The 26985-nt window shown below is 36.1% G+C and overlaps 1 protein-coding gene across 1 annotated transcript in view; it reads right to left on the reverse strand.

Moving 5' to 3' along the window:
* Positions 1-3965: 3965 nt before the first annotated feature.
* The window catches only part of PTPRT (protein tyrosine phosphatase receptor type T), a 3212182-nt gene continuing 3189162 nt past the window's right edge, over positions 3966-26985 (reverse strand). Inside the window, exons 37-38 of the mRNA XM_044089009.1 lie at positions 19275-19410; positions 3966-10275 (exon numbers count right to left, since the gene is read on the reverse strand). Coding sequence (XP_043944944.1) covers positions 10222-10275; positions 19275-19410 — 190 coding nt within the window. The 3' untranslated portion in view covers positions 3966-10221. The remainder of the gene's footprint in view (positions 10276-19274; positions 19411-26985) is intronic.

Genomic DNA, 26985 nt, shown 5'->3' on the forward strand with positions numbered 1-26985 from the left:
GCTGTCAGAGCATTCTGTACAGCTAACATTTCTTTTTGATTGATATGCAGGTGCATTTGGCTTGGGTTCCATTTGTCCTGAATGCACGTCCTTGCCAGGTGAGCCCGCATGCATAGTCTGATGCATCTGTTGTTAGGGTTTGGGCAGCAGGGTGTGGAGTGAAAGGTAGTCCCTTGTTTTGGTGGCAGGCCTCTGCCACCAAAGCAACTCAAGGCATAGGCAAGGTATGATAGCAATCATTGCTTCTAGATCCTGAGAATGTTGACACCATAGGCTTTTTAGATACTACTGTAGTTTCCTTATATGCAGTCTTGCATATGGAATTAGAAGAATGCAGGAGGCCATGAACCCCAAGGCTTGCAGTATTTGTCTTGCAGATAGCAGGGTTTTTGTGGCCACTTGTTTGAAGTAGGTTGTCAAATTAATTTCTTTCTCTGGCATGAGGTAAGCCATCTGGGAAGCTGTATTCAAGCTTGCTCCCAGGAATATAATTTGTTGACAGGGTACCAGGTGTGATTTCTTTTAATTTATGTTGTACCCCAGGCAAGTTAGAACCCTTTGAACAAAGGCCAGATGATTCAAACGTATGTCCTGGCTTTCTGCCTGAATAAGAAAATCGTCCAGGTATGGGTTTATTTGAATATTTCTTTGCCTGCAAAATGCAAAGACTGGGAGCTAGGCACTTTGTGAATACCCTGGGCACAGTAAATAAGCCAAAAGACAGTGCAGAGAACTGATAGTGCGTGTAGCCTACTTTGAAGCATAGGTATCTTCTGCAAGATTCCCTGTTTGGGATGTGCAGGTATGCTTCTTTTAAATCTGGTGTTGTCAACCAGGCATCTTTGCCTAACATAGGATGTAACTGGTGAAGAGTCAGCATCTTGAATTTTGCAATCTCCAAAAAGGTGTCTAGAGTAGACAGGTCCAGGATAGGAAGTCATGAATTGCCTTTTCTGGGTATCAGGAAAAGTTTCTAGTAGAAACCTTGTCCCTTTTCCTCTTCTGGTACCAGTTGAATAGCTCTATGCTTAAGAGAGAAAGTACTTGTTTTTGGGCCTCTGCCCACTGATTTGGGGGTAAGTCCGGCCACCCGCTTGGTGTTGGCAACATGTGGAAGTGAAATCTGTATCCCTGGGACACTATATTTAAAACCCATTTGTCCTGGGTAATGAGTTCCCAATTCTTTGCATGAAGAGCAATTTTTCCCCCCAAAGGGGCAGTCAGTTGATAAGTGCTTGGAAATTTTAAAAGGAAGTCATTGAGACAGTTTACCATAGGGGGAGTGTTATTACTCCCAGATTTGGAAGTGGAGGCCCCCCACTGCTTAGTCCTGTGTGTCCCCTGGGACTGAAACCTGGGGTTTTTGCTGTATCTGTGTTTGGCTTGAGAAGACCTGGAAGGGGCTGGAAAGGACCAATTCTTAGAGGGCCAGTGCCTACTAAATTTAGGAGGCTGAACTTGTGAGAAATCTTTAACAGTTTGCATAGATTTAGCTTTATCTTCCATCTTTTTAAGAGCTTCCTCAGCCTTGTTACCAAACAGGCGGTCCTGATTTAAGGGAGCATCCAACAATTTAGCTTTAACATGATCAGGCAAAGACTGCTCCTTAAGCCAAGCATGCCTTCTGAGCACATACCCAGTAACAGCAGCCCTGCAAGAGGCCTCTAATGAATCAAAACCACACTGCGGAGTATGTTTTCCAACTTGTTCAGCAGAATGCATTAAATCCTGTAATTCTTTATTTTCCACACAGTCAGGAATCAACATAATTTCCTGTTTAAGCAATCCAATAACATGTTGCTGATACTTTAGCATATGAAACTGGCAGTTTAAAGCCCTAATGGCCAAGGTTGCAGAAGTGTAAACCTTCTTACCCCATCTATCCAGCTCCTTGGAGTCTCTATCAGAACGGGTAGGATTTTTAGCAGTAGAAGCCTTAATGCCCTTGGGCCCCTGTGAAATGGTCTCTGGATCTGCAATAGGATTTTTAAAAAGGAACTTGTGGGACTCAGGGACCCTGTAGTATCCATCAGGTTTTCTGGGAGCAGGAGGCAGGGAATCATGGGCCAAACTAGATTCCAAAAAAGCATCATCAACAATGTCCAGTACAGGAGGAATAGCTAAAGGCCTATGCTGAGGTAGGAGAAGGAAATTCCTAAGCCTCTTTTTTGAATCAGAAAAAGCCTGGCTTTTCCAGTGGAAATGCTCCCTTAGAATATGTAAGGTTTCCCCGAAAGAAAAATCTTCAGGAGGGGAAGCATAGGGAATGGAGTCCTCTGCATCAGAATTTTCATAAGTAGATAAGAACAAATCCAGATCATCAGAAGAATCAGAAAAAACAGAACCCTGATCAGAAGATTCATAATCAACTTCAGTCTTAGGCCTCTTAGAAGGGGAGGGGAGGGTTGGCTACCCATGATTAGAGTTATTAGATCTTCAGCCATTCTTATCATTTGTTTTTTAGGCATAGAGGCCTGAGCATGTGGTCTGGGCATAATTTTTTTAGGCATGGTTCGAGATTTAGGCCTAAGTAAAGAAGGAGGCATCGGTTTAATATGCAAGTCCATAGGCCTGAATACACCCTCAAAAGCCGGTGCCTGCACAGCGGCTCCGGACCCATCCAAGGTAAAGACATCCATGGGTTCCATAGTTGAAGCATCTCATGGCATACCAGACTCCGAATGGGTCTCAGTAGAAGCCTGCGAATCAGATGTAGCAGGTATCAGGGGCTGCAAAAGCTCCTCACTGAGTACCAGTGAACTGGCGACTGGCTTAGGAGAAGCGTCGCCGGCAGTTTTGGACCTCGGTGGCCTGTCTCTGTCTTTATCTTTGCATTTTTTCAGAATCCTCATAGTTGGATGGCTAACTGATGACATTTTTGGATAATTAAACCGAGAACCAAAATATTTAGAGGCGAAAATATACCGACGACGGATAGTGCGCTGATTAAATAAAGCACAAAACTGACAGCAAGGTACTTCGTGGTCAGGGCCTAGGTAAGGAATACAGTACAAATTAAAATCTTTATGAGGTATTTGCTTTCCACAAGTAATGCAATTATTAACTTTTACTGACATCGGTAAGAAGCAAGAAAAAGTTAAGGAGCAAGAAAAAGTTTCCCCAATGGGGTACTTAGCTTTAGTTGAAGACTTTGGTTCTGAAACTTGAAAATGAAAATTTCAGGCGTCGGCAGTCCGGCACTTGTGAACTGCTTCTGCTTCGGGCACCGCACGGCAAGAAAGACCGATGTAATGGCATCGACTGCATGTTTTATACCCCTGATGACCTGACGTCATGGAAAAAGGGACAGCAGCCGATGAAGGACCCATGACTTTGTTAATCAGGCCGACTGAGGGCTACCTGCAAGCAGATAACCCAAATGTAATAACTGCAACAGTGAAACACGAAGAACATCACCTGTTGTCAGCCTGCTTTCAGTGTAAGTGATCTCTTATACTGACAGGAAGTCTTTTGGAATTAGAGCTAATGTGTAAAGCTATTGCTGACAACACAACTAAAAATATGATACCAAGATGCTTACAGATAAGTAATAATTGCAGGGCTATGAACTGGTAAACAAAACTAAATAAAGAAATTATACAAAGCCTTAGCATCAAAAGTTCAATAGAAAACACAAGGTTATCGCACACTGGCAATAGGTTACAGAGTTCATATTAATACGAGTATGTTGCTGTTCTTTTGAGTATGCTTCATTCTGGAACAGAAATATAAATCCGGGAAAATAAAACTTATTTCTGTAAAAAATGGGCATTATCTATGCATAGATGAGGACACAAACTAGTAAAGTTACAAAGTAAACTGCATTGTGCTATCTCTAAATGTCCTTAAAATAATAAAATATTGAAACCTCAGTATATGCAATGTATTTGAAATGTGGTTGATGAAAATATAATGCATAAAATAATTCAAATTATGTATAAATGACTGAAACATGAACAATCAAAGAAAAGAATCGACAAATTATTTAATCAATTATTTGCAATCTGACATATCTCTACATACAATGATATAATGGCCATATAAGGCAAGGCAATTTTTTTATTTATGCATCCTTTCTATGTTGGGGCTCAGAGCACATTACAATGAAAAAACAAACAAAAATATACATATCAATAAACAAAATGCAATCAGAATTCTTCATACAATAGGAAATTTTTATACAGCAAATTTTAGAAAAAAATCATTTAAGGAAAATTTAATTGGATACAAAATATAAACTCTTTTATCTCGACATACAATAGTTTCTTTTGGACTTTACTACATAAAGAGATATTTAGTAAGTCTTTGCTCCTGCAGTCTCAGTTACAGAATTTTGAACATATTATATGACTAGATCAGTGAGTATTTTTACCCCTTAATTCCATTTACATGACAATATAAATCTGCTTTTTCCTTACTATCAGTTTTCAAATAAATCAATTAGATTTGTGACATGTGACTTAGACATGTTTAATTAATAAAAATATATGTCTTTGGAACAATATTCAGAATGTATTACCTCTTAAAGATGAAAGTATAGGTTATTAATGTTTAGGAAAAAATACCATTAGCAAAACAAGACATATGTTTTTCTCCAACCCTCCAACAAAAAGGAGCCTTGCATGACCTAGTTGGACCTTCCCTGTAACCAAATGCAAATAAAATAAATAAAATAATAATAATAAGGTAAGATATAGAAAATGAAAATTGGTACAAATGAAAAGTTATTTATATATTTATTTTAATTGCTCCATTGTCAATGACAGATTTATTCCATTTAACCTTTAAGTTTTTAAAAGGTTGTTGAAAAGATAATAGCATTCACTGTGACAAAAAATGTACATATGGTGTGCACTAGTATTTTTGTCATGCCACAGAAACTTGATTATTGTGTTAGGGTTTGCTTGCTCTAAACAAGTAGATCAGCTGATATTTTGTAACAGAAATTTGAGGCAAAAGATTGGAAATGGTCTGAATTTCTAAGACAAAACAAACATTATCTACAAATTAACAGTTCCTTTCTAGGTATTTGCTATTCAATATTTCAATTAGTGTCAAAACCCCCCAAATCTAAGACTGAAATGCATTGTGGAATTCCTGTCCTACAGCATATGTTTCTGAGAGGGAGCTAAACTTTCATGGATTAGACATGTCTGATGGTAAAGCCATGATTGGAAGAGTTTCATTGCACAGCCTGCTGTTTTTTTTTTTTTTTTTTTTGGTATAACATCTGTCACCATCCCAATTTGCCTGGAATCATGCAGTTATCCTGTGATACCATTTATTCAGCTGTTGATAAACCTCAGCAAGTGGCATAGGTTAATATGAAAAAAAAGCATATTTTTGTAACATTCTGCATTACTTTTTTGCTATCATCATCAAACGTTTCTTTCTCTTTTTTATTTTTACATCCCAATAGTTGCAACCATAGGAAATGGATAGTAAATCACATTACCAACTTACAAATTAATTTAATTTAATTATTTACTTGCTTATTTATGAAAGGATCCCATCTCACTCCTTGAAGGATGCATATGTTGAATTAAGTGCATAGTAATGGGGCCTAGATCACGAAAATAAGACTTTATGCCAGCAGTGTGAAAATGTACATTTATATCCTATCCCTAACAGTTCCAGAATTCACGTAGATGCACATGACAGGAGAATAAAAGACTTAATCTGAAAATATCTCCACAATGAATGAGTGAAAAATTCCAAAACTGAGCTTGGAATGCAGTGCTGAGGAATATCACATGTATAATAGTACATGTGCAAGGTAACCAACCACCCTTGATCTAATTATAGAGTTCTTCTCTTCCACATGCCATTACTAAATTATTGTCACTCCAAAACCTCACAGCTTGGACATTGGTACAATCCTCAGGTTCACTTGAATACAGATGTTCATCTAGTATTCTAGGCCTTACAACCTCAGCAAGAGAAAAATTAAGTATTAGGGTACAGACTTAACCTCTTCATGGGAGTAGGGATTTCTACTAATAATAAAGACAATACTATATCAAAGCACCTTTGTGTATTTGCTGTTGGATATCAATATTTAAGTATATTTAATGTGGGATATTGTATGTGAATGATATATTTTACTCATACTACATGGTGCAGCTATATCTTAATCTATATATGAAGAAACACTCCATATAAGTGACCATTCATAATATCAAATGCTTATTTTTCCATGCAGAAGAAATCATCAAAACTTATTTGATTGCTTCTGGTAGCATTATGTATATGCAAGAACACCTAAAGTGGGAGTAGGGGAATTTGCCCTTTCTTCTTAGTAGAGTGTTTTCAGACTATATATATAATTAGCATGGGATGGGGAGCGCAGGGTGGGCTTGCCTGTTTTTATTTGGTGTTTTGATCCTTTTCGGGTGATGTTTTTTTCATCTGATGTATTTGTACTTTGCTATTTCAAAGAACATCCCTACACACACACACACACACACACACACACACACACACACACACACAAACAACAAACACAGGTGTCATTCATTCCATCAATCTATTTATTGATAAATGGCATGCATTACTGTGATTTTTTTTTAAATTTCCTATGAATGGAGCATTGAATGCTTGCCAGTAAGGTAAGTGTGCATTTTTGAGATTGATGCCTTTATATATCCTGACGGTTTCAGCATTATGGGGTAGCAATATTTGTGCAAGTGTAGGAGAGTTACGAGTTAGGGTAAGGTTAAGTGAAGACATACTGTTAGTGTGTGTTTGTGTGTGTGTGTGTGTGTGTTTGAGTTGTGTAGATTAGTTTCGCTATTACTGGAAGTTTTTTTTTTTAATAGTAAGTTGCAGGTTTAGGGTTGGGGGCAGGGACAGGGTTAGGGTTAACAGGTATTAACAAGGTGGTACAGGTGGTAAAGACAAGTTTGAGCTAATTGTGTTCTGGTGTTTTGATGTTCTGATCGTAAAAGGAAACTGTTTCCTTTTGTGGTGATTTTTTGTTTGGATATAAGTTGTTTGAGATGTTGAATTTTGGAATGCAGGCATCAATGATTTTAATTTCAATGCCTTTGTACTCTCATAATTATATGCTCGTATACAGACATGCATGAACATACACAAACATGCACACACACACACACACACACACACACACACACACTTATCAATATCTGTCTAGCTATCTGTATGATATAAATATATAAATATACATATATCTTGAATTATTCAGCTGCACTACTTAGATAATTCAATACATCAGAATGAAAGCTATCAAAGTCACAGGCATTCACCAAGCTATCAAACTTAATAGAGTCAACAGAAATGGTGCTTTTGAAGGAATCAAGCCCTCCGCATACCAATGTCACTTAAAGTATACCAATTCTGACACCAGTGAGGGGGAAAAGAACAATTTCCTTGCTCTGCTGTCTATAAATCTCAGCAAAAACACATGTTGCACCATCCCCGAGAAGTGAAATAACACAACATAGCTTTCACTTATACTACTGCACTGCAAAGATTTGTACTTCACCAACACACCTCATCACTGATGTAAATGCATCTCATGAAATGAAGCAAAAACTTCTGAACTGTTGTTAAATTGACACAGCTTCCCCCAAAAGCAAAGTTTTGGAAATGTTTCAACAAAAGCAGTTTTGGTGAAACTCAGAGTAAATATTTTTTGCAGCCCCCCCCCCCCCCCAAATTAAATATACCTACACTGATTTTGCACAACTGTGGTGAAAAGGAAATTCTCAATTATTAATGAAAGTGCTTCGGGCAAAAAAATTTGCTGACATAATCAACCAAACTGTCTCTGGACTAATTGACATGCACCCAAAATTTTATATCCATAAGTGCAGACAGACAAAGTGACATTTATTCTGTCTCTCTCTGTCTCTCTCTAAAGACAGATGGATAGAAAGATGGGATTTGTGTTCCTGAATATATACTGACAGAATGACATTTTATTTATTAAGAAAGAAGTTGTTATCCCTGTGCAGAACAGCTTTATAATTGTAAACTCTGCAATAATCTCAAGTCTGTAATACTGGATCTAAAACTTAACTGTACCCATGTTGCACAACTATTTATCCCACAAACTTTCAACTTTGGATAAACATCATGACTTAAATTATTTCATTTCTTTTCTTGGTTTCATTTAAACATACTGTTTCATACTTGGCAAATAAAGTTAAGATATTATTACTTAAGTGAAATATCTTCAAGTCAATTGGGTTTGGAAATAAGGGATATAGAAGCAGAGGGTTAAATCAGACTATCAGAGAATTTCATTGCTCTAGAACACTTGTCTTATTCAGAAACTTTTTGTGCACCCCCACTCCCATCAGATGAACAGATGAATGCAAATATTTTTTTCTATATAATCCTCACTGCCTCATATGAACAAACAAATAATGTTAAAAGCAAAATGGTAGATTCGTATGTGATGGCTAAAGATCTTTAGATAGAAATGGAAAAACATTGGCTAATAACATATGGCTGGAAAAAACTTATCTTTTTGGAGATCCTGCACTACCTCAAATTAAAAAATAGATAATGTTAAAACAAAATGGTAAGCTAGCATGTGGTACCTGCAGATCTTTTGGCAGAAAATCAAAAAAAATCTTGTAAGAAAATATGGCTGGCTACAAATCACAAGACTTAGTGAATATCATTCAACAGCCTAAAGGCAGTTGCAAGAATGGTTTGTCCTTTATGATGACAGACATTGATGTCTGGTAACCGCTTCTAGGCCTAGTAAATTGATGTAAATAGAATGCTAGTTGGGTTAGGTCAGAAGGGGCTTGTTCTCTTTGGCATGAGAATTTTGCTTAGGGCTCATGGACAAATGTGATTCTACTCACTAAATGTTTATTATACATCGGTGACAGATGCTCATGGTCCTCTATTATACACATTCACTGTAGTGCTGCATCATTTTACTGCTCCAGTATTGGTAAACCTCCGGTTCTGTATCACATCTCTCCACATTACCCTTTTACCACACTTATTATTTGACTTATAATGTAAACAAGCTTTTAAGAATTTTTTAGCAGTGCATTTTCTGATGATCCACTCTAAGCCAGGAGTGAGAAACTAAAATTTTGTACCCATTCTCACCCCGTTTCTGTTAAACAGATGCATAGGTAAGCTAATTCAGTTGTCTATAGAGGCATTTATGGTTTAGGACAGCTGTTGCAGAGCACAGCAGTGGTCAGTGCACTGAAAACAGAACAAAAATTCTATCAGCAGTGTATCTGAAGAAAATGGCTGCCCAGATATTTCTGTGCTGCTTTCCGTACAACCTACTGGATGTTCAAAAATTGTTGTATGACAGTTACTATAATGGTGATTTTGAGAGTTTTTCCATTTACAACAAACAGTACAAGCACACTCATATTTTCTTTTTATTGTAAGAAATGGTTGCAGGTTAAGGTAAATAATCGATAAATCATTGCCAAATATGTAGCAGTAAAACATATATTAAGTAACTAACAGATAACTTGTTTAAAAAATGAATGAAATTATTAAAGAACAGTATAAACTGGCCCCACAACATGGATAAAAAAGAAACCGTGAAAAGACTAGATGAAATAAGAGGCAATAAAGTCCTCAGTCGACACATATTCTCTATACAGAACTGTGAGTTTCACAGTGATTTGTTCCTTTTATGAAATACAGAGGCACCATCTCAGGTGTATATCTGCTCCTGAACTGCCAACCAGATTTCATATCTACCGCAGTAGAAGATTGATGTACATCACAACATTAGTCAGGACAGATGTGGCAAAAACAAGAGAAGCATCTTATTCCAGAGATAAAGAAATGTAGGAATCTTGCAACAGATAAACTAAATCCAACATCCAAAATCTGTGATGAAGATACTTTCATTTCTTGAACAATGTCAGCAGTCGGGGCTTTGTATAAGTTCTGCACATAAATTCAAGGCTTCAACATTGCATGGATATTTGCTGCTGAAGATTAGTAATTTAACTGCAAGATGTACATGAATGTCCTTAATTGTATTATCTGTCATGAAATACTGTCTTCAAAGTTAAGCCTTTAATTTGATAGCAAATGCAAGTTTTGGCCTGCTGAACTCCAAGCATTTTTTTTTTCAAAATAAGAATGCCACAACATCCTCATTTTCTTCAAATGAATATTTGTATGTTGTTATTTTCCCCCATCACAGGGCAGAAAAAATATCAGCCATTGAGATTAAAGTTTTTTTAGCTCAAGTATTCAGAAAGAGTTTAAGTACTCCAGTGCGACTTCATAAATGAATTTATATTGGTCCTGAAAAATAGAAATAGGAAAATCAGTAATCTGAGTTTCAAATAGTCTGTTGATGCATAAGTACATTAATAAGTAATTTACCTGTTTTATAATAAATTTGTCATATAATAAACTAACATTATGATGAAAGTTAGAAATGCTACTGATATTCCTTAATTAATGATCACAGAGTGATACTTCCCATAATAATTTGTGGGTGGAATATACAAGATTTTCTGTGACTTATGTTCATGTTATACACCCCAGTATTCATTATGTCTCATATTTCTACCCCAAAATGATGACAAACAGCTGTAAACATACTGGCTGTAATGATATTTGTGTTACATTATATCAGAGAAGTGGTTTTAATTCATGAACAAATTCTAGAATACAAAGTGCTACGGTAAACTTGCTGGCTATAATGATATCTGTATGTCTCCTTATGTCTAAAATGTGGTTGTAATTCATGTAGACTCCTAGACTACAAAGTGCTAAAGTAAATTTTGTTAGCAGCATTATTCAGTAATAGTAGTGTGTGTGTGTGTGTGTGTGTGTGTGTGTGTGTGTGTGTGTGTGTGTGTGTGTGTGTGTGTGTGTGTGTGTGCACCAAGTTATTATCAGTAGGACCTCTTGAAAGTACCCACTTTTTTATATGTGGCTTTCAAGTCTCTGTCTCTATATGACCGACTTTAACCACCAAATCTAAACATTAAAAACATTGTGGGTTGTATTCATAAATGTTTACAGAATATGCAGAACCATCTTATTCAGCTCTGTATACCATGCAAAAAAAAAAAAAAACATACTGCTACTCAGTGCGGAGACATGTAAGCATTGCAGATGCAGCATATGTAGGACTCTCGTGTTATAGTGTCTTTACATTTAGGAAAGTTGCATACTACCAGGATGGGAAGTTCTATACTACAGTGACAGGAATGTGTATACTACAATGATGGGAAGTTGAATACTACCGTGACAGGAAGTTGTATACTACAATGATGGGAAGGTGCATACAACAGTGATGAGAATTTGTTTACTACAGTGATGGGAAGTTCTTTACTACAGTCACTGGATGTTGTATACTACAGTGACAGGAAGTTGCATACTAAAATTATGTAGGAGTTGTATACTACAGTGATGGGAAGTTGTATACTACAGTGACGGAAACTTGTATACAAGAATGATGGGAAGTTACATACTACAGTAATGGGAGCTTGTACACTACAATTATGGGACATTGCATACAACAGTGATGAGACATTGCTGCAGTGATGGGAAGTTGTATACTATAGTGATGGGAGGCTGTATACTACAGTGATGGGAACTTGTATACTACAATAATGGGAAGTTGCATACAACAGTGATGAAAAATCGTTTACTACAGTGATGGGAAGTTCTTTACTGCAGTAATGGGAAGTTGTATACTACAGTGATGGTAAGTTGCATACTACAGTGATGGGAAGTTGCATACTCAATGATGGGAAGTTGTGTAGTGCAAGGAACTTGGGGTAAATTCCTTTATATATTTAAAGTAAAGCACAAGAGTCAATCTTATATCTGTTTTTTGGGGGGGTGTTGAGATAACATCAGAGATGGCAGGTGGAACTTTAGGCCTGTCACGGGTAGAGATGAAATCGAAGTAAAGTAGTCTAAGGCATACCAGAAAACATGTGAAAATGGAAAGAGTAGCTTTGTAAGAGTTTCAGTGCAAGATTGATGGCCAAATTAAAATAAGTAAATGCAATGGACAGCAAACTAGAAGTTATTATTACAAAGTTAGATTCACTGATGATTGATGCTGGAAATATTAGAATGGAAATAAACACCTGAGGGAGAAGGATGGCAACTTAAACAAGTAGTATAACTGTATATATATATATATATATATATATATATATATATATATATATATATATATATATATATATATCTATATATAAATATATATATATATATATATATATATTAGGGTCTATATTAGAACATCAAAAGTTTAATAGTTCGAATCACTAAAGGTTGACCTTTATTGATAGAACTATTAAAATTCTGAATGTTCATAAAATAAATAAATGAAAAAAAAGAATCTAAAGGGTGTAGGCATGGGGGCAAGCTCCCTGCACCCCACACCCCCCGCTACTTAAATATACCAACTCCGAGACCTCACTACATTGAAGTAAGCACAAATCTCCCCTTACGGAGATTTCCGTTTACCAGTTCAATGTTCTGCACTTTTGCTATACTCATGTCGACAATGTCAGATTCAACATTGTCGGCTTTCGAGAATATAATATAGATCCATATATTTTATATAGATATATATATATATATATATATATATATATATATATATATATATATATATATATATATATATACATATTTGTATATATTATGTATATCATGCATGTGTGTATATATATATATATATATATATATATATATATATATATATGTGTGTGTGTGTGTGTTATATATACATATGGGATCCGTCGATATGTTCGAAGTTTCACTTCTTCAAACCCCACTTCACCGAGTCCACTTGTTCGAAGTAGTGGAACTTTGAACATTGACTTTGGCAATCACACTACAGTGCGGAATGGGAATATTCCCTTTTCCCCGATGCAGTGTGATCTCGGAATTGATATATTTAAGTAGGGGCATGTGGGGGGCACAGCAAAAACATGTTTTAGTGTTTTTTTTTTTTTGTTTTCGGTAGCCCGGGGAACTAGACTTCAGCGGAAGTGCACTTTCATTTAATTGGACTTTCGCTGAAGTGTAAGGTCTACTGCTCTATTTCAAAGAAGTGTATTTTCGATGTAGAGCAGAAGACCCATATATATATATATATATATATATATATATATATATATATATATATATAACTATAGCTATAATACACTGTTACATTCTTATTCTTTTTTCCATACAGTAATTATATGTATTTATTGCATACTAAAATTAGTATATTCTCAATCAAGTGCAATTGAAATCACTTCCTTATGTGCAATATCACCCAATCTCACCTCTGTGTATAGTGTACTTTTTTTTCATATGTTAATCATCTAGTAGTCAGTGTTGCCCAGTGTATATAACATACCTCTCAAGTGTACCTCATCATGAGGAACGTACCTCATTTGGGGTCTTAAAAAGTTCATGTTCCTTGAAGTTCCTCAAAGTTCGACATTGAAAGACTCTGTCACACATTCAGTGTTAGGAATTTTTTTTAAGTGAAATCCATTGTAAATAGAAATTAATCATATTAATTCATTAAAAGATCTTCTTTATAAGTAAAACCAGCATATTTCAACCATCCTATGACCTTCCTAGTTGAAGTTGTTAGTAAGCCATTAATATGTGTTCTACATTTTGCCCATTTGTTCCACATTATGAGGGTTAGTGTTCCTCATTTTGGACATGGAAGGTTGAGAGCTATGGTATATAATAGTATACAAGCATGTGCATCAGCTTCCTAGATATTTACTTTTGTACTATAGTTCCTGTTTATTTTTTAGTACCTATCATGTCTGCCTTTTTGTGTTTGTTTTATCCTGTAAAAGAGCTGACACTCAAAATTTTGTTTAGGTAGCACTTGTGTTTCCTAAATGACAATAAAGTTTCTTTGAATCTTAGAATCTAGTTGTAAAACAGGAAATTATAAAGGAATTGGTAAAGGGGGAGATGAAGCTTCAGAAAGATAAGATACATAATCTGAAAGTATGCACTGATTTTCTAAGAAGTTTATGCAAGATGGTAGACATTTGGATGTTTTAGTTCTTTAGGGATACAGTATAGGGCACATATCATAGGCATTTGATTTAGATATTTGGATGTTTTAGTTCTTTAGGGATACAGTTTAGGGCACATATCATAGACATTTGATTTAGATATTTGGATGTTTTAGTTCTTTAGGGATACAGTTTAGGGCACATATCATAGACATTTGATTTAGATATTTAGATGTTTTAGTTCTTTAGGGATATAGTATATGGCACATATCATAGACATTTGATTTAAATATTTGGATGTTTTAGTTCTTTTGGGATACAGTTTAGGGCACATATCATAGGCATTTGATTTAGATATTTGGATGTTTTAGTTCATTAGGGATATAGTATACTGCACATATCATAGGTATTTGATCATGAAAATGCACAGCATCCTTGATAAAAAACTGAAAGTGAGGTTGGCAGCAACTCAAAATGGTCTACCAAAGGTTTGTAGAAAAATATGAGTAGCAGGATGGACTACCATTGGTTTGTTTTTGAGCAAGAAATGTCTGTATTCCCTTTAATTTGTCCACTAAATAGAACCAGAGTGAATGTTAAAATGATATAGGCTGCACTTCTTAAAGTTACATGACAAGGTAGAGTACAGTGGTTCAAAATTTAGAAAAAGCTGAATTTTTTTATAACGATTTCAGCAGATGCAAAGCAAGGTGGGAAATGCATAATGAAGGACTGAATGCCCAATGTATTGAGAAAGTGGTACCCAGAATGAGCAGAGGAAGGTAGAGATACATAACTTCTAGTGTATGAAGCAAGGTTCAGCCCTAAGAATCGCAGTCATAGGGAAAGCTTGGGCCACAGAATGTTTATGATGATATTCCCCAATGTACGAAAATGTGTTCCTCGAAGCTGCCCCACATTTATTAGCAGGAGAAAATAAAGTATTTGGTCTTATGATACCATAAAGGCTAAATTACCATTGCAGTGTAAACATACAAGAAGTAGATTTGGGGAGAATCAGACACAGTGACAGAAAAAGATGAGTGCTGGCAAAATGTACCCAGACGTAATTTGTCTGATGGAGTACTACATTCTGGTAAAAAGACAGTGGTAGGCTCAGAACACAAAAATGAAGATGGTCTTTTGCTAAGATAAATACTGAATAGGAGAAGAAGAATTGCAGTGGTGTGAACAAAATGTATCTAAAAATAAGTGGGACTTAATATTATTGGGCAGTTCTGTACTGCATGTGATCTCTTTTCTTTTGCCTTCTTTCATTTATGTCTTACAGTTGATTATGCCATTTTATAATCTGGAAAGGGATGAAGCAAACATTAGCTGACAGTGATATAGTGTGCAAGAAGAAGTGGCAGAGACTGTGAAATGAGATGCCAGTGAGCTGTTATGTACAGCAAGCATGACTTAAAAGTTAAACTGTCAGTTACAGTTGTAGCAGACAAAATGTGTAGGTCAAAGCAGTATGAATAATAATGATATTTTGGCTTGCAGGTATTATTATGTCTATTTTTTTTAATTATTACAGCTATTTTGTAATCATTTGTCAAATAGACGGATAAATGAAGTATTTGATAATGTAAAGAAAAGCAACATTTTTCTCATGAGTTTAGTAGACGATTTGAATATTTCCAAGAAGCATAAGTGAAAACCAGGACAGAATGTTTTCTGCTTGTCATGAAAGTTCTATAATATTGCATTAATAAATGTACAAAGTTATAAAAAAATAAAGTTTTATTTTTTTGCCAGATATGTTTATTTCAATGTAGTCAGCATTTGAATATAGCAGGTTGTGAACAATTTCTTATTTTATGTTATGTATAGTATTTGAAGAAAGCAAACGGAATAATGAGCGCAGCAGAATCCTTTGGTGACTTGCATTTCTTTCCTTTATTTGCAAGGCTGCTTATGTAGAAACTGAACTCATCAGGCATACCACACATGATGGAAATATCATCTTATTCTGGATGCCATAAATAGAAATCAGGCACATCTTGTAAAGTCTCTACTCAGAGGTCACTGATCAACATCTGTGGAAGAATTCTTGCAGTAGATAGTCACACATTCTTTGTTATTAACATGCAATGCTATTTATAACGTTTATTTTTCTTTCCCCCAGGAACAAATTCGTAAATATTACTGTGAGGTATACATTACTTACAATGACCTTTTGGAATTTATGAATAGTCCTACCATGGTGCTTTTGCATGAAAACGTATAGCACCATGGAGGTCTGCCCCCATGCCATGCTAGATTCTAATGAGACAATCCATTGGAGAATAATATGCTAATTAACCATTTAATCTCCCTTGGAACTGTATACAGTAAGGCAATTATGCAGCTGAGTGATTCAGGGAAAATTTTGGCTGTGTAAATTAGCACAGCTGCTTCTGGATGTTCAAGTTAATGAACACAGCCTAAAGGCTATTTTCATCCACCGCAGAATACATAAGTGTTGATGAGTTTAGCAGTAAAGTAGCATTAGGAACTTGTAAAAACAATGTACCCGAGAGGCTACATGTGTCAGTTTATGTGTGAGTATGTGTCTGCTTGGAGCTAGCACAGGGGCTTTAATGAGAGGTTTGGCTAGGGGTGTGTGTCTGACTCTGTGCATGTGTGTTTGAAGTGTGTGCGGGTGTATGAAATGAAGGTGTATATATATGCATGGGGGTGTAGATTGTGGTGGTAGTCATAGATACACATGCTCCTGTCCTAATGAGGAAAACCTAAGCAGCACAAGCCACCAGGGATATTTTGACAGCCATGGGAGAGGTTGGATTCTAGACACCAGGGATATCCTGCCTTCACATGCTAAAATGACACTTTCACATAATGGGGATCAGGAGGGGAAATAATAGTCACCAGGGAGATGTCTTAGATTTGTGTCTTAATAGCACTTAAACATGACAAGCATGGGGTGGGGGCATTAGACATCAGGGAATATTCCATATTTATGTGTTTTAATGGCACACACACATCACATGGGTTAGGGGAACAAAAGCCACCAAGATAACTTCTTGTGATGTAACTGCACTTAACATAATAGGATGGAGGAGAAACACAAGGCACTGGAGAGAAACACAAGGCACTGGAGAGAAACACAAGGCACCAGGGAGAAACACAAGGCACTGGGGAGAAACACAAGGCACTGGGGAGAAACACAAGGCACTGGGGAGAAACACAAGGCACCAGGGAGAAACACAAGGCACCGGGGAGAAACACAAGGCACTGGGGAGAAACACAAGGCACTGGGGAGAAACACAAGGCACCGGGGAGAAACACAAGGCACCGGGGAGAAACACAAGGCACTGGGGAGAAACACAAGGCACTGGGGAGAAACACAAGGCACTGGGGAGAAACACAAGGCACTGGGGAGAAACACAAGGCACTGGGGAGAAACACAAGGCACCAGGGAGAAACACAAGGCACCAGGGAGAAACACAAGGCACCAAGGAGAAACACAAGGCACTGGGGAGAAACACAAGGCACTGGGGAGAAACACAAGGCACCAGGGAGAAACACAAGGCACCAGGGAGAAACACAAGGCACCGGGGAGAAACACAAGGCACTGGGGAGAAACACAAGGCACCGGGGAGAAACACAAGGCACCGGGGAGAAACACAAGGCACTGGGGAGAAACACAAGGCACCGGGGAGAAACACAAGGCACTGGGGAGAAACACAAGGCACTGGGGAGAAACACAAGGCACTGGGGAGAAACACAAGGCACCAGGGAGAAACACAAGGCACCGGGGAGAAACACAAGGCACTGGGGAGAAACACAAGGCACCGGGGAGAAACACAAGGCACCGGGGAGAAACACAAGGCACCAGGGAGAAATACAAGGCACCGGGGAGAAACACAAGGCACTGGGGAGAAACACAAGGCACTGGGGAGAAACACAAGGCACCGGGGAGAAACACAAGGCACCGGGGAGAAACACAAGGCACCAGGGAGAAACACAAGGCACCGGGGAGAAACACAAGGCACTGGGGAGAAACACAAGGCACCGGGGAGAAACACAAGGCACCGGGGAGAAACACAAGGCACCAGGGAGAAACACAAGGCACCGGGGAGAAACACAAGGCACTGGGGAGAAACACAAGGCACTGGGGAGAAACACAAGGCACTGGGGAGAAACACAAGGCACCAGGGAGAATTCTTCCTTTAATGAATTAGCCCAAGAATGGGGTAAAATAAATAGTTTTAATTTGTTTGCTGATAATTGCATGCTTTTAATGGAGAACGTTTACTAAATGCTATAAACATTTCATGAATTCTGAATAAACTTGGTAAAGAAAACAGTTTAAAATGCCTTACAGAGAATTTTTTTGCACCTCAACTTAAAGTTGACAGGAGGGAGAAAGTACAAAATGTCAGAAGGGTTCATTTTTACCTCTGTCTAGAAAAATTTTTTTTTGCATCACGCATACTCTATAACAAAAATTAAAAATTAAACCATATTAAACATATTAAACCAATATGTTTTTTTTCCATTGATGAAATGTAGTTTTTATAGTAATGCCAATAAAGAAATGTAGTGCAAACCTTTGTTTCATGACTTATAACTAGTTATGAACGTTGCACGCTAAATGGTAAGCCATGATCCTGTATGCACAGAATAGATAAAAAAAACTAATTAAATAACAATGTAACATAGTTTTTGAATACCTATATACCACTTATGCCCATGTACTAACCCAGACTAACACTCCTTTCACTCCATATCCTCACCTCTCACTATTGCTGATTCTCTGTATACCTCTCTCCCAAATCTGATATTGTAGAATTAGTAAGCTTCCTTACTTTCTGACTGTAGCCTAGTCCTTCTAAAAATATACCTCTGAATATTAACTGTATAACAAGCATTATCTTTTTTCTTAGCCTTCGACATGATGAATGTCAAACCCTCTACTCTGTAAATATGTATCTAGTAGTGTATTGTTTTCTAAACTTTGTAGTCAAGCTATTGATGCTAATCTCTATCAACCATGTATTTTTTATTAGCTTAATGGAGCTTATCTCCCTTGGCCTCTACTGAAAATGGACATGTATCCAGTTGGACTAGCGTGGTCAACAAATATAAAATAAAATAAATAAAAATAAAATAAAAAATAAACCACTGATCCTTACAGAAATTCTATTTCTACCTTATAATGTTAGCCGAGTATAAGTAATAATAAAAACATCTAGGATTTTCTTTTCTGCACAGTTTAGGTAACAGAATTGTGATCTGTTATACCTCAACTGCACTTTTATATGCATGAGCAGTACTTACCAAGGTATCAACCATACTGGACTTGTTATTCCGTAGAGTTTTTACAGTGTGAAAAATGTCTATAATGTTTTGCTGCTGTATCATCTCACATGTACTGCAGATAGCACAGAAAGTTCCACTACGTCCACCACCATTCCTAACAAATAAAAGAAATTCAGAATTAATAATACACAAATAGTAGCGCCCAACAATTATTCTGTTTTGCTGCACTGCGCATTTTAATAAAGGTATGACTTTCATTAAATGAATAACTGTGGCAGCCCATGTCTGCACTTTAAGATCCTCCTGATCCTTAACTATTTCCATTTGTATTCAGTACTGTATGACCAAGGCAATTGGAAACTTCAACTTAAAGGCTACACACTTGGATTATAGGACAAGACCATAGAGTGAGACAAAAGATCGAGATTTAGATTAGTAGTTTTTTTTATAATATATCAGTGTTTTTGTGTCTTGCTACAATAAACAAAATGAAGGTTTCAATGCTTTACATTACTGCATTGATTATGAACAAAGGAGATAGGCCACCATATGCAAATAACAAAAAACAAAGCATTTTATGCATAGTTTGCAATCTTTGCATTTAATAACCAGTTTACTTTTGATTTAGACAGGAAAACATATGTTTGGATGCAGCAGTGCCTTACTAATTAGTCTATCGCTGCAGTGGGGTTCTCACCACAGCAAATGACAAGATATGTCACACAATGATTTATATAGTACACCATATTCATGGCTCAAGATACAGTCTCAGATGTGAAGTAGTACATACACATAAGTCAAAAAGCAAAGACACTGAATATTTTACCAATGAGCCATGACTGGCTGCGGGTATCATAGGATTTACCCATGCATAATGTGGTTTGATCTTGAGGACAAAGACAGAAAGATTAAATAAAGCCAACCGTGGGTGATGGGCTATTACTGCTATACAATAGCATTATTTAAAAATGAAATTGCTTAGCTTCTTACATAATATCTCTGTAATGTTCCTCTGTGTTCTTCTTCACTTGCTGATGTACTGTACATGCATACTGGAGTTGCTTTCCCATACTAGTACAATACATCAGTACAGTGCAGGAGGCAAAAAAAAAAAATCTCCGTTGCTATTTTTTTTTTTTTTTACAAAATGCAAGAAAACTGGACAGCACGGGTTTTAAATATTGATTTTACAAACCTAGAAAGTTCCTGGAATAAGGATTTATTAGGATTGGTTTAGTATACATTTTCAAAAGGATATGAACCCCAAATCTTTCTGTCACTATTTAATGTCTTTACTCCCCAGTTGCTTGTTAGAAAACAAATTATGAGGAACAGACTTTTTTTAGGAGGAACAGTGCAGAACAGTAGATCAGTGTGTGTGATATACCTTTAAGGAGCTTTGCAGTCAGCAGGCACATGCATATTAAGGACTGAGCACGTGCAAGCAAGAGTGCCGTTTTGTAGTGAGAAACTAAAGTATAAGCGTGCATGTGTGTAGAAGTCAGTCAGTTAGTTTGCTTGTTTAAGTTTAATTTTACTGTTCTCCATCCTGATGTGTTTATGTGTAATAAACTACTTAAATGAATAACCAGACTCATCATCTTATTCAATATACACAAGACAAGCAACATGGTGCAGAATGAGATCCAGAGTCAAAACCATGCAGTGCACACTTAAAGTTGGAGGAATATACAGGGGTGTATCATCCTTACTACTCAGACGACTCGCAAACAGATCAGAAACAAATTCCAAGTATTATAACTTACTTAAATTATTTTTTACTCGATGAATATAAAACAAAGTGCTGAGAACATTCAGAATGAATGTCTAATTAAACAAAATGTCTGAAACTGTGACATATTGATAAAAATATTCAAAATAATTATAGAATCATTTGAAACAATATACGAATCATATAAAATGTATAAAGAGGAGGAAAACTATATATATTTTTTTTATATGTACTACTTTTTCATGTTAACTAAAGATATTTCAAGTATCCGGTGTGCAAAGTGTTAAGCAAGCGTGTGCAGTATTACAGTAGAGTTATTTCTCAGAGCACAGTCATTTCAATGGGATTTTGTACATTTGAATGTTATTAAAAGCACCTGGTGTGTGTGCATGTTCATACATAATTACAAGGGCATTTTGCTGGCATGGGAGAATTTTCATAGACCTGCTTCACTTGCATTTAATAATAATGTTGCTGAAAACCGGAGAGCGTTTGAGCAAGAGTATGATATTTTCATACAGGCTGCTTTTTTTGATAAAGACACATGTATAAAGACATTCATTCTGCTTAATTTAACTGTTTCAGAAGTCAACGAAAAACAGCATTCATTTTTGTATGCACCAGATGTGTTTGCAGGAGAGAGGAAGTCCACCATATAGTGGTAGCGGCTGAAATGCAGGAAGACCCCCTAGGGTTTAAAATGCAAATTTAAAGAAATGTGTAACCCCCAAACAAATATCACAATGGAAAGGCATGTATTTTACACAAGGGATCAAAAGCCTGATGAAACTTTTGCAGCATATATAACTGACTTGAGAACCAAGGCAAAAACATGCGTATTTGATGATTTGAGAGATGAGGTGATAAAAAACAGGCTTGTCTATGGTATTAAAGATGGTGCAGTGAGTAAGATTATGCTTTGAGACAGTGATTTAACTTTGAATAAGGCCATAGAGATATGCAAGCTATATGAATTTACAGAAAAGCACACAAATATGCTTACAAATGAGAAAAAGCACGCTCGTGGCATATTCTACTGCTAATGTTAATACTATGCAGCACTTGGTTAAGACATACAGGCCCAAGGGTGGGGCAGTTTCTGTGAAACCCAGAGCCCTTCTAGCAAGTTCCAGGGCATCTCCAGTAAAATCCAGAACATGCTCAGTGAAGCACAGCGGTGACTCAGCAAAATCTGTAGATAGCCTCATAGTCAACTGTCGTAATTGTGAAGGTAATCATGAACCTAAAAGAGAAAATTCTTAGCTTTTGGTCAGCAGTGCCACAAACGTAAAAAGTGTAATCATTTCAAAAGGCTTTGTAAATCAAATGAGGCTTATACTTTTATTAAAAGAAAACATTCAGTGAGGCATGTTGCTCAACTAGAAAGCTGTGACCCTACTTTTTATGTTGATGGTGTGTCTGGGCTTGGTGAAACAATGAATGTAGTAGAATTGTGGGAAAATAATAACGTATTTTGTAGTGTTCTGATTAATGGGAGACCTGTAGAGCTCAAAGCTGATACTGGTTCAAAGTGCAATGTTACGTCAGCAGAAACATTTACTTAAGTAAATGCTGGTGAAAAGCTTTATCTGGCAAAGCTTGTGAAACTTGTTGTTTATGTTGGTGAAGAAATTCAGACCAAAGGCTCAGTAGTGCTTTCATGTTACTCTGCTGGAAACAGCAATGACTTGGAGTTTTAGGTAGTCAAAAGGCACGTACAGTCATTATTAGGCCTCAGAGACAGTTTGAAAATGGGACTGCTTTCACTTAATAAGGAAGTCTACCATGTAAGCTTGATGGATAACAGCTCAAATTTCACTCAGACTATTTTTTTTTAAATATGCTAATGTTTTTGAAGACAAACTAGGCAAACTCCCAGTTGTGTACTCCATGAAGTTAGACCCTCAGGTAAGCCCAGTTATCAGACCAGCACTGAAAGTTCCAGTAGAATTCAGAATAGAGTCAAGGCTGAGTTAGACAGATTGGTGCAACAAGGAGTAATTTGTCCAGTCGAAGAACCAAGTGAATGAGTAACCTCCATGGTGGTAGCTCATAAGAAAAGTTTAGATTATATTAGAATATGTATTGACCCAAGAGACTTGAACAAAGGGCTAAAATGACCTCCTCACCCAATGTGTACAGTCAAAGAAGTTGCTGCTGTCATGCCAAATGCCACTGTTTTTCTGTCTTAGACGCAAAAAGTTAATTTTGGTAATTTTAGCTTGACCAATATCTTCATTGCTTACCACTTTCAGTACACCATTTAGAAGGTACAGATTTTTGAGAATGCCATTTGGAATAAATTCTGCCAGTGAAGTCATTCAATGTGCAATGTAGCAAATATTTTTCTGGCTATTCATGTGCTGTTATAGTAGATGATATTCTAGTAGAAGGCAATGGTGAAGTCGAACATGATAGAAACCTCAAGAAAGTTCTGTAAAGAGTTTGTGATGTGAATCTTAAGTGGAATCCTCAGAAATGCAAATTCAGGCTACAGGAATTTATTTATGTTGGTCATTTGTTTACCACTTCAGGCTTATGACCAGATCCTTCCAAGCAAACAGCGATTCTTGATATGCCAACTCCAGACAATGTCCAAGCCATGCAACATTTTCTTGACATGGTCAACTATTTGGGCAAGTTTATTCCAGATTTGAGTCAATTTTCAGCACCACTCAGAGAGCTAACACCCAAAGATATAATCTGGTCCTGGTAAGAATAAAACCAAAAAGCATTTGATGTCTTGAAACAGAAAATTGCCAGTCTACCTACTTTAAGATAGTATGATGTTCAGAAACCAGAACCACATTACCAATCAGTAGCAATTTGTTGGTTCCATGTGCTAAAAACAACAAAGCAGTGAAAGCTCATTTCTTGAAAAAGCTTTTGTCCCAGAAGTCCTACTATGACAAGACCAACAAACTACTCAATCCATTAAAAGAAGGGGCAATAGTGAGGATGCAGACAAAAGGTTTTGATCAGATTGGATTTGTGAAAAGTTTGTGTCAAGTGCTGAGATTGTACATTGCGGAATCGCAGGGACTGGAATTTCAGTAGAATCGGAAGAATTTATTACTGGTGCTTGAGCCAGTGTTTCAACATCTTGCTTGTAATGTACAATGTTCTAGTTACCAGAGGATATTCCAGCAGATATTTCTGTTCCTGAGAATATCCTCAAGAGTCCTAAAGCAGAATATTTCCCAGTGATTGTCCCTGTTGCTAAACCCAGTCCAAAATATTAATTTACAAGATCAGGTCATATTTCCAGACATAGTTCCAGATACATGGTAAGTACTGAACATGTGCAAGCTACAGTGCCATTTTGTACTAAGCAGCCAAGGTGTAAGCATACATATGTGTAGTAGTCAGTCAGTTTGTTTAAGTCTAATGTTACCATTCTCCATCCTGATGTGTTTGTGTTTAATAAACTACTTAAATGAACACCCAGCCTCATTGTCTTATTCAATATGCACAAGATGAGTGGCAGAAGTACAAGGAAAACCAGGCACATTTCTGTGTGTTTAGTTTTTCAGAATGCACATGATTTTTCTTATATTTTGCTCTGCTCTCTAAGCATATGCCAATAGAAAGTCTTACAGCTCAATGGTACTTCATTGGCTGAACTTTTTTCTATTGCTATATGCTTGATTTACCATGGATATGCTGATTTGACTGACCAATCAGTGTGTACATTTTTGAATACTAACGAGCTATCACTATATAATTTAAGATAATTACTGATCAAAACAATAGATGTACATCTCATTGCCATATGTATGAATGTCTCACACATGTTTCCCATGTTAGTCTTCAATAGAAACATCAATTTCTTCAGTAGCAGTTTAACTTTGCGACCTATGCAAAACATACATTACTCCATAGTTATGATAATAATTCTGTTACTTCACACTGCCACTGCAAATATTCAGTAAAAAATTTAAATCTTCACTGATTTCCAGGCCTCTAATTTCTACCAAAAACGAAAGACAAATATCAAACAAAATGTTCAGTGTAACAACTATTTCATTACCAGAGGCATTTTCTGCTGCATTTTCAGAAATAATGCCAAATTGAAAACAATATTCTCCAACAAAAAAGAAGTTTTGGTGTATATAAATACTCTATAAAAGAGGTTTCTTCTTCTTAAGTTGAATATAGAATAGGATAAATTAGTAATATTGAACAGAAAGTCCTGAATGCTTTACTGACTAATTACGATAGCAGAGAGTAAAAGTGAAAACACTGAAACATGACAGTTAAACTCAACATAAGATACTTAGCTCAAGTCTACAATGTTTTGTATGTATGAAATTCCTAGACTGACCATCAAGCTGGGGATGAATTTCTTAACTCAACTTATTAAGATAGTCTGACATAGAAGTTTCAGAACCAAATTGAAAACAGAAATATTGACAGTAAAAAATATGAATAAAAAAATGGCAGCATCCTTAAATGATAGGAATCATCTGTCTAAGCCTTCAAATTCTACTTCCAAGTTATGGATATTTTCCATGTTTTTTTCAAGACAAGATCAGCTTCAATAAGATGTTTCAAAATGAACCTTTATATTTAAAATGTCTTTAAATTCTTGAACATGGCTGAAATATCTTCATTGGCTGAAAGCCTTACTTTAATTTCAGAACCAAAAGTTACATAATGTGGTTTTCTTTCTGATGTGACTAATTGAAATCAAGTGAATAAACAGTGTGGAAATTTATCCCTTCTTCAAACTGGTTGACTATGGAGATTTATATACAAGTTTAAATGCTTAAATTTGATATTTTTCACCCTTCTGTATTTCAGGTATAATTTTTTGGCATTTTTGAAAGTCAGGGTTGTGCTTTTTGATATTTTATAGTAGAACCAATATACTGTAATAATTATTGAAGTTAATATTCTTTGTGATGCTAACATTCATCAGTTTAAACAGTTGTAAAGAAGATTGGTTTCTGAAATTGCAGCTCCTTTTAAAGTCAGCACAGATGTGAATTAGAATATAAGATGTTCTACAATGAGAAATTTTGGAGCTAGATGGTTATCCATTTTACAATTCATTCAATGTTCTAACCCCAAATCAAGAAAAAACAAGTTTAAAATGATATTTGCAGGAACAGCCAATTAAAATATTTATTAGAAAAATATGCTGAATGAGTCTGAGAGATAAGTGTTATTTTTGCTTAGAGTTGTATATTATACATTTACAATTATGAGGCATACAATAATTAATAACTCTGCCTAAATGTTTTATGGGTTTATTCTATTACTAGTTACATTAAAGAAATTTAAATAGTTTTGAAATAAAAACAGAACTGGTGTGTAGATTGAAACCATATGTGTTGTAAACTGATTTTTAAATAGTTGTCCATTTCTGTAAGGATCCACTACGGAACCTTGACTGACTAGATGCCAGGTGACCACATTGCCAAACATAAATGTTGAAAATACCAAACAGTTGAAAAATCCTTCTATAAACACATGGTCAGGCAAGCCTCCCAAACTTATATATCTTAATTTGTTCACTCTTTTCTTTGTTTTTTGACTTCTTATCTAGCGTCCACTTAATAAGTGTGTGTAAAGCACATTATTTGTGATTTGGGCACTTGGTATTTAAGGAAACTGCTCTCAAAAACCTATTTATATACCTTCCATCAAATATGAAATAACTACAAAAAGCACTCATTTTGCAGAAAATAGAATTCTTAAGAACTTTTTAATAGCAGTAGTCTACTATCGCTTATTTTCAAATAATTACTTTTAATTTAAGACACATAGAGGAGTTGTAGATTTGTTTTATTTATTTTTGACATTTGTTTACTGGGAAAGTCTAACTTGGAACGAGCCAATTTTCAGTGGATATCAGAGGAAAAATGCTCTAGATGCATGTCTTCATAGTTATTTTATGTTTTATTTTTGGCACAATAACAAAAACTGTAATATTTCTATGCATAAAATAAATCATTTTAACAGAGATATGCATACTGAACAATTTTTTGTATC

Source organism: Protopterus annectens, chromosome 12.part0, assembly GCF_019279795.1.
Source record: "Protopterus annectens isolate FY-2018-M chromosome 12.part0, PAN1.0, whole genome shotgun sequence".
NCBI classification, from domain to species: domain Eukaryota; kingdom Metazoa; phylum Chordata; order Ceratodontiformes; family Protopteridae; genus Protopterus; species Protopterus annectens.